Source organism: Carassius auratus, chromosome 22 (assembly GCF_003368295.1).
Source record: "Carassius auratus strain Wakin chromosome 22, ASM336829v1, whole genome shotgun sequence".
Lineage (NCBI taxonomy): Eukaryota > Metazoa > Chordata > Actinopteri > Cypriniformes > Cyprinidae > Carassius > Carassius auratus.
The window spans coordinates 20,251,195-20,261,415 of NC_039264.1; the positions used below are offsets into that span (position 1 = coordinate 20,251,195).

Sequence of the window (10,221 nt, forward strand, 5' to 3'; positions counted from 1 at the left end):
TGTGATTTTTTACTAAGACATGGAAAACCACCAGCAACTGGATTTCATCTAGATGTAAGAATCAGACAAAGTAGAAAAGGCCTTAAAACTATTTTGCTCAGATAAGACAAAATCTAATGAAATAGAAAGTAATAAAACAAAAGATGAATATTAGCATTACAGCAATAACAAAGAATTGGTGTGTGAACATGTCTAAAAAGATTTAATTTAATTGAAATAAACACATCACATGCATACAACAAACACCAGCAAGCGATCAATCTAGCAAACTATGAAAATAATTTTTTTTTTCCTTCAAACTGTTTGTTTTAAATTCTCTTTCAGGTTCTCTGAACGTCACACATGTGTGTGTAAGAGGAAGATCTGCATTCATGTCGTTCTCTCACAGTGACAAACTGAAGTCAGGACATGAAAGTGTAGATTATTAAAGACAGAATGAAAGCAGGAAAGGGAGAACATTCAGAATAAACAGCTTTTGAACAGTTTCAATTATACATTATTACATCTTCACTGTTTGATTAATTTCAGTTAACAGTGTTCAATTATTGATAAAGCACTTCAAAATGTTTGTTTTATTATGAAAGAACATTGATACTGTGGCCTTCTCATCTGTTTTTTGTGAACTGAAGTCTTAAAATCCTTAAAGGTAAAGTCTTTACACTCATCGGACCGTCGATATATTTAGTATTTGAACAGTCTGTCAGGATGAAAACAACAGAGAAAAACTATGAAGCAGATCTTTCTGGAATGAGCAAGAAAATCTGAGCAAGTAATTTCTTACTGTAGAAAAGAGTAAACTATTATTTTGAGAAGAGAGTCAGTGCTGTAATTCTGTGCTATCAGCTGCATCTGTTGGTGATGTTAATAACATTAGAATGGCAAATTCATGGAAAAGGCAGAAAGTATTTCCCTGTAGTTTTAACTAACTTGTTTCTCTCTCTCTCTCCCTCTCTCTGGATGGGACTGGAATCTCTGCATTCTTGCTCTGCTCGATAAACTCGTGCATCATTTTAAAGACTCACTGACAGCAGAACTATGAGACGTCGTTCAGAGAAAGGATCAGAATCCAGAACAGAGATTTTCCAGTGACGCGGATGAATTCTCTCGCACTTATGTAAGTTACTGATTCAATTCACGAGTTACTATCTTTAATACCATTTTCATTTTACAATCTTTGCTGCCATTTCAACAACATAATATTGGTAAACATACATTTTTTTCTGATGTATAAAATCAAGAATTTTATTCCTAAATTTTTAAGTGATTTCATGAACAAGGCTAACACATGGTCTTCCAGAGGTTCTTAAAGTCTATTCTCAAGATCAACTAATCAAAATTCACATTTACAGTATGCCACATTTACAGTTGTTCTCTCTCTCTCTCTCTCTCTCTCCAAGTCATTTCAAATAAAGCTTTTTAGCATGACTGGAATTGCCAAAGCATCGGCAATTATAGGAACATATGATAAACAAAAATATCTAAAACAAAATAAAAATATTTGAAATTTTTGGAAAGAAATAAGAAATTAAGATAATGTAAAAAAAAAAAAAAACTTGCAGACAGATGTTTGACAGATGTTTGCTTCATTTTTAGCAAACAGTATGAATCAGGAATTAATTAATCAGATTATTAATTAAATATAAATACATAAACAATACAAAATACATTTCTAAATTCTAGAAATTCTAAATTCTAAATACTGAAAAAACTGTCTTTAAAGTTGTCCAAATTAAAAATAAAAGTTAGCAATGCATATTACTAATAAAATATTCAGTTTTAATATAATTATGGTAGGAAATTTACAAAGTATCTTAATGGAACATTATCTTAAAATCCAAATTATTTTTTGCATAAATGAAAAATTTATAATTTTGTCCTGTACAATATGTTGTTGGTTACTGCTGCAAATATACCTATGCCACTTATGTCTGGTTTTGTGCTCCTGGGTCATAATTTTAAACAAAATTCCTGTTTTAAGATCACTTTGGGTTTTACAATAAGAGCAATGCGGTGCAGCAAGAATGTAAGAGCACACAACAGTGTCTCTGACACCAGAATGAAACAATGAAAGCTGTAATAATTACTTTTGAAACTTTTACACATTTATTTCTGCCGAGGTTCTTTATCTTCAGTCATGACAGGAGAGAATAACGCAGATTGAATTTTTTTTCTATAGCCAATGATAAAACAGACTATAATCATTACTAATAAAACTACTATGGTAACCCAGATCAAAGGCGATGGTGTCACCCCATCTGTTTTGGGTTCTTCAGTAGGTAATTTAGTAACATTGTCTGTTGATGGCAATTTGGTTCCATTTCCTGCTGTTGGCTCTGCAAAGAAAGAAAGAAAGAAAGAAAGAAAGAAAGAAAGAAAGAAAGAAAGAAAGCTGCAATGTGACAAATGCAACAGATCTGTCTGTAATGTTTATACAGCAGCACTCACAGTGAACAGAACATTATAGCAAACTTTATTTTTATGAATATATGAATCAACCATTACTACACACCTTTGATGATCAGCTCCACAGTCTTATGTTCAGATGAGTGTGAGATGAGACAGGTGTATCTTCCTCCATCAATGATTTGAAGTTTGTTGAGCTTGATGGAGAAGTTTCCTCTCTCATACCCTTCAGGGAAAGTTTCAACCCTGTTCTTGTATCGTGTCTCCTGTTGCTCTACTGATTCTTTACCCTTGATTATATCATACACAATCTTGCTACCATTCTGTCTCCAATGCACTTCAATATCTTGACCAGGTTCATCTGAAGAACACGAAAGGAGAACAGAACCACCAATATCACCTGTGACCTGCAGAGACACTGAAATCACACAAACTGTTTATACACAATATAACATTTATTTATTTGTTTCAATGCCATGCCAGAGTATTTGGTAATTAATGGCAAAAAACAAAACAAAACATACTTTAGTTATTTCATGTAAAATTAAAAAATTCTTGAATTTTTTATTCTAAAATTCTTAATTTGCAAAAAAAAAAAAAAAAAAAAAAAAAAAAAACTAAAAAAACTAAAACAGGTATTAACGTGTTAAAAACCTTTTCAAGGGAATTAACAGAATAAAACAATCCAGAAATATTACAATCCAGTAACTGTTTTACATGAATATTAAATGTCATTCAGATGCTCACCTTTGTGTATCAGCAGTGCAGACACACAGATGAAGTAGAATCTGTAGAAACAGAAATAATTTCCATTAATTTCCTGTTGCTAAACCAGTAGATCACCACACTAGCAATAAGATCGTCTGAGATGATCACATGATCACCACGAGGTGCATGCTGGTTAGAAATACTCAATATTATGATCAAACACTTTTGTGAGAGCCAGATAGTGTAGTTTTAAGATATAGCTTCAGTTTACCAGCTGCACAAACTAAAAGCATGATGGTATAATCTGACGATACACCTCAACCCATAACAGTTAATTAGCTGTTATGTAAGAGTGAACATTAATGATTTTTTTAACAAAGAAAAACTTTTGAAGCAAATTAAGCTAATGCTCATTGTGAATGTTAATGCATTCACTAAGGTTAACTAATAAGACTCTAGAGGTCGACCGATGTATCGGTTTTTGCAGATTAATCGGCACCGATAGTTGATTGCAGGAACAATCGGTTGTCTGCAAAAATCCATGCCGATAGTTTGCCGGGTTGCGTCTGTTAATGGAGCGGCTGAGTAGTGTTGCACGGTGCACCGATACTTCAAAAGTATCGCAATTTTCGGAAATTAAAAACGTCACGATTCCTAAATTTATTAGTATCGATACGTCAAAGAATGACTGTGTTCCAGATGTGTAAGAGACGTATTTCATGTTGGTGTGTGCAACGCACGCTTCCAGTGCCTCCCTATGGACGTCTGTGTTTTTTTCTCCTCATGCAAGCAGCAAAAAAGCACTACAGCGATTTGTTTGGTCAGACAGTTCATATATAATATTCACATTAATCGGGGATTAAACGTGGAGTTATGTTATGTATGCTAAATATGAGCGTATCTGCACAGCATATATAACTGCGCTTTGTATCTGCTGATTGCTGATCGAGATTTACATGCTTGGCTCACTGACCCTATACTCAATCATTTCATTCAACTTATTCACGAATGAGATGATCTCTCGATCTCGTTCAGTGAAGGGCAGAATCTTCACTACATTCAACAAATCACATGCTCCGTCACATCTTGAGTAACTCTTTGACAGGATGGGAAAAAAACCCGACCCGCGCATCACTAGGCTGCATGTGCGAACACAAGTGATACTGTGGCCACGGGTCCACGACTGGTGGAAAAAGATGACGCTCACTAAAGATGATGCTCAATAAGCTCACTGGCTGAGTTTTCTCCTCTGAAAGATAAGGTTGCACAACGGACAGAATAAGTTACAATATCTGAGATATTGCTGCTAAAAGTTTTTTTTTTATTTTTTATTTTTTATTGGCATTGGTTAAATTGATATAATTTATCTTTTGACATTTAATCTTCTGACTTCAGAAACATTGTTTAATATAATCGCTGTTCATATTTTTATTCAAAGTTCCTAATCTAGACTATAGAACTGTAGTGTTACTGGCTTAGGATTCAACATGTTATTTGCTTTTAATTTATGTCATTATGTCCTTTTTGGGCAATCTTCTTGTACATATATTAGACAAAAATGTCAAGTTTGCCTAAGAAAAGCTATTATTATACCAGAAACTCAAAATTGGATTAAAAATGAACAGACTAGGCTATAAATACTTTGTATTGGATTATTATATTATTATATAGCATAGTGTTTATTTACTGATAGACAGTCAAAAAGACAAATCCATCAATATTTTATTTATAACAGGGTTTTATTTATTTATAAAATAATAACACACCACAGACCCTGAAGAAACGGTTACAAAAAAACAGTGACAGAAATGTCAGAAATAGCGTATGGGGCTGTCACGTGATTAAGGAATGTCTCGACCCGAAAGACTCATGAGATGAACTAATCAATTCTCTTTCCGGCTCGGACTGCATTGGTTTTAGTGTATGGGTCTGTCACGTGCTTAAGGAATGACTTGAACCCAAAGACTTAATCTTTTCAGTATCTTATAGAATTTTAGTTTTGTTTTGTTTGTAGTGTGATTCACGTTTGCCTAAGTACTAGATGTGTTGGGGAAGTAACATGCAACATTTTAATAAAATTTTGCTAAAATTAACGAAATGACTCAAAAAAAAGATTAGTTTATTTTGCTGAACGAGAATCAAAAGTCTGAGTCTGTAAAATGATCCAAACTTCCCATCACTATTACCAGAGGCAATTTACAAGAGACATGCCACTTCCTTAATCCTCAATACAACTATATAAGGAAAACCCGTAACGGCAAAGATGGAAGTTGTATGCACATGACCCGCCCCTCCCGCTGGAAAGCCAAACATCTGCTTTTAACAGTCAAGCCGGGAAACATTTAAGCCTATCGTCTCGTTCCACTGACGTATGCGCACAGGTGAGGAACCCTTGCGAATGCGTAGTAGAAGTATAACGTGTGGGAAAAAGGGCGTTTTAAACCTTATTTTGGATCAAAGTCATCAAACTTTTTCAGCGATTTTTATCATATTTTACTGCTGTTTCTATACATGCAGTTTTTATGTCCCGGTGATCAGTGAAAGTGCAGTTCTGACTCTATGCCCATTCATGTAGATAGGAGCCTGGTCTTGTTATTCTGAAATAGCTGCCTGGAGGCGTTGCCAAGATGGCGGTCGAGTGGCATGAATTGCCTAAAAGGACTTTGCTATTACCCAGTTTGTTTCAGCACGCGCACACGCACGAACGAACGCCTCATATAATATCGATCAGCTCCTTCGCTCAACATATAAATAAATCCACACGAATTTTAGAAGAAAGGTCTGCACTTAAAGCTGCGGTAGGGAACTTTTGACGCTCTAGCGGTTAATAAACAGAACTGCTTGCATCTTGTGGAAGAACATTATAGCCGGAACTACTTCTCTCTGTTTATGTCTATGAAGAATCACAAAGGTGCTGGGTTACTCCGCCGCGGTACCCCCGAAGCAATCTAAAATAGTACGAATATAAACACTTATTATAGGTGCACCCTAGTGATTCAGGACAAGCTAAAAACACGGTTTGGAAAATGGATTCATGGTGTACTCGCTTATTATATACATTTTTCTACATTTTGAACACAAAAAAAGTTACGAATCTCAAAAATTTAATACCTCGTCAGATGACGTTTATTACTTTTTAATACTTTTTAATGCCCTTAATTTTGGCTAATTTCATTTACTACCTTTTACAACCCCGCAGACACACTGTAAAATTAAACACACATTTTTCTGTAAGGAATAATCACACAACATTTCTTCCTGGTTTTAATTTGAATAGTAAATCCCATTTGTTTGCCAAAAAAATTATTTTCAGTAATTAAAAAATAAATTAAATTAATGTTACATGCCTTGATTTGATAACAATAAAAATGTAAATACACAGAATTTTTGAGGGGGAAAAATCATAAGGCTTCATAAGGCTGGTGACAATCAAAAATATGATGAGAGAAAAGAATACATTTCACAGGGCACTAAACATGTATTTTTTGTTGTAAAATGTATTTAAGTTTCATGATTTTAATTAATTAGACTTGATTTTTGATTAATAAACTTCAATTTCACTATAAAAAAAAAAAAAAAAACACAGAATCCAGAAAAATTAAAATGGAAATAACGGAATTTGGATGATTTCATAGGGCCCTATTAAAGTGTGGTTATTTCAACATTTACTCTTGCTTTTATTATTACTACTTACTACTACTAGTATGGTTCGGTACTGTTTTCTTGTAAATAAAACCATTTTTATTTTTGTTCAGTAATCATTTTAAAAACTATCGGTTGATTAATCGGTATCGGCCAGTGTAGTCTAACCTAGCTGTCAGTGTCGGCAAAATCTGGTCGACCTCTAAATAAAAGTGATACCAATGGGTCTTTACATTTATTTTTTAACTTTAATCCATTTTTTTTTTTACTTTAAATCTGTTTACATTTGGTGTATTGCAGTATTATATTTAAATGTTCAGTTATTTTTGTTATAAGAAAAAAATAATCAAACCTGTTATACTGTATTATGACTTTTTTTGCAATTAAATTTCAATAACGTGATAATAGCATATACTGTGTGTAAAAGCATTAGCAATTAATTGCAACAAAAATTTGATACCGGCATATCCCTACTGTCAATCAAGTTCCCCTGCAAACAGTCAATTAATAACATAATTTCCATTTTTGAACTATTTCTTAAAGACATTTAATGCCACATAACAGGCAGATATAGTTATTATTTAGAGTATAATTTAATTAAAATATTAATATTTACATGAAAAATTCATATGAATAAAAATTTTATAAAGACATCGTTCACCCAAAAATGTAAAAAAGAGGGAAAAAAATAACACAATAATAAAATATTGGCTTTAAATGATCTTCCGTGAGTAATTTTACAACCACATTTGGTGTGTTATTAATAAGCAAGTATGGCGTTGTTAAAAATAACATTATTTTGTGTATTTGGTCAAGCGGTAAGAACACCAGTGCTACCAAACAAAAACTATAAAACCCATTGTAAACGAGGCATTTGTAGTATCCAGTGGGGACATAATTACTGACTATAATGACTAGGGCTGGGATAAATGATTATTTTTTTTTAACGCTTAATCTAGCGATTATTTTTTCGATGCATCGATTAATCTAACGATGAATTTTTCAGACCGATTCGATTTCGATTATCTCCCCATTAATTCCTACTAACAATTTATACATGTTGATTTACATATCTGAATGAAAAAAACATGAATTCCTTAACATTGCAATATGTTTATTGCTCTTAAAATTACAAAATAAAAGACTGACTAAGAATGCATTACTTTGCACTTGTATAGAGATAGCGTTCAATAAAACCTTGAAGCCTTGAAAACACATAGCTTACTGAAACAAGCTTACTGAACACATAGGGCCTAGCTTACTGAAAATAAGTTCTTCTTTCAGATGAAAATAACAACAACTTGATGTCTAGCATTCAATAAAAAGGTCACCCAAAATACTTGTTTAGAGCAATTGAAAGAATACAGTAACCAATGTAAACTTGAGGTCAACAAATCGATGCGCATATTTTGCTTCAACTTATTTTTGTTGTCCCAGCCCTAATAATGACTTATAGTCTCTTTTTACAAATCGCACATTGAGTCCTCTGTAAAATACACTGCACATATCTGAATATTTGGGTTGAACTTTTACTCACCCTCATGTCGTTCCAAACCTGTATGAGTTTCTTTCTTATGTTGTACATAAGAGAAGATATTTTGAAGAAACATAAGAAAGCAACTCATACATGTTTGGAAAGACATGAGGGTGAGTAAATGATGACAGAATTTTCATTTTTGGGTGAACTATCCCTTTAACCACTGATTTCTAGTTGTGTCCTCTTTTGGAAGGCCAAACTAATTAGCTTCTCTTTCTCAAGAAACAAAGCGAACAGTTAAATTAAAAGTTATTTGCATGAACATTTAGGTGGCATTATGCAAATCTTCCCACATAGAGATGTAGACATGTTGGGGGCGTGTTTGAAAGAGCAGTTTTAGGAGGGTGTGGTTGACTGTTGACTTTTATAAATAATATCTCTTTGGGTTTGAGACTTTAGTCTTGCAACTTTACAGATCTCCTTCATGCACCAAGAGCTTGTAACACTCCAAAAAGAAAAAAAAAACTGTATCATATAACCCCTTTAATTTGATTACTTAATCACCATACTGTGTAATGACATTTTAAAATTAATAACTTTAAAGGCCTAGTTAAAAAAACGTATTATAAAAAGTATACCATGCCAGAAACATATTAATCACTGCAATAATTAATTAAAACCATACTATTCAGTATTAACTTATTCAAAATCCAAATATGGTGAGCAATTTTTCAGGCAGTGTATATTTCCTATAATTAGTGTATTAACTGGGATTTTTCATAGTCATTGTTCAAATAATTTGTCAATAAGCTTCAAACAAGTAAGCAAATATGTCACTTAACAATATATTAGATCTTGAATCATCCTTATGCACCTGTTAAACTCATCCCTAAATATATTATAATTTAGTAGTAAACGTTCTTAAGCAGGGATCTTTACCACTGATCTCTCTCTCTCTCTCTCTCTCTCTCTCTCTATATATATATTATAAATCAATGATAATTAGCCATCTTATCCTACTGGTAAAACCTATAGAACTTTTAACGCACTGGAAGATTTAATTACTATCAAACAAACATACACTGGGACACACAAAAAAAACGAATACAAAATGCTAACTGCTAATAACTAAATTATAATAATAAGAACAATTAGCAATTTTCCCACCGATACAGGTGCAAATAGTTAGTTAATTAAATTTTGTGTAATATAGGCCTATTAGTGACATCCAAAGGCTTTATTTATTCATTTTTAGTTTCAATAAACAATTCACGGGGGAAAAACATGAAAGAAACAAGGCCAGACGCAAATACGAGCGCACAGACTATTTTTACACGGATCGCGGTAGGTTCAAATATGTGGGAGTATGACGTGTTTGGAGTAAACAGAATGTCATTAAAAGTCATAAACATACCTGGTGATCATGGTTAATCAATAACATTTATTGTACGCAACCGAAAGTAGGCCTTTGTCTCCTTTTCCGGGTTTCAATGCAGCGGAAGTTGTCATCGATGGATAAACAGCACGGTTCTGTTGAACGAGCTTTCATTTTGCATGAATTATTTATTTATTACTATATACATGCTATTATTATTATTGCTATTATTATTATTATTTTGCTCACGATAGCATTTCCACGACTTCCCAAAACAATTAAAAATATAGAAAAATTTATTAGAGCGATCAGGAGAATGATGATGTCAGATGTACGTCACTTCCTCACGCTCTGTACCTGTTAGATGCTTTTGTTTAAGGTTCCTCTGAACCCCTGCTGGCAGATGATGGAACTACATTAAAAGACAGCAACTTGTGTTAACTAACGAAATAAAAAAAAAAATATATATATTTTAGATCGCCTTGTTAGAAACAACCTGGCTGAAGTGTTAACTATTTAAATAAAAAAAAAAAGAAGAAAAACAAGAAAAGATGTTGTTAAACGACTCTGGCGGGGTGAATACCTACTGTAGCGACTCGATGCGTTTTTTGTAAGA

General features: G+C 33.1%; 1 protein-coding gene across 1 annotated transcript; it reads right to left on the reverse strand.

Annotated features, from left to right (window-relative positions):
• Positions 1–1,750: 1,750 nt before the first annotated feature.
• LOC113039970 (CD276 antigen homolog) lies at positions 1,751–9,756 on the reverse strand. Its single transcript, XM_026198159.1, has 4 exons — positions 9,645–9,756; positions 3,151–3,191; positions 2,510–2,821; positions 1,751–2,333 (listed from the first exon to the last, which is right to left on the reverse strand). The coding sequence occupies exons 1-4, from the start codon at positions 9,653–9,655 to the stop codon at positions 2,104–2,106; spliced, it is 594 nt and encodes a 197-aa protein (XP_026053944.1). The 5' UTR covers positions 9,656–9,756; the 3' UTR covers positions 1,751–2,103.
• Positions 9,757–10,221: the final 465 nt, after the last annotated feature.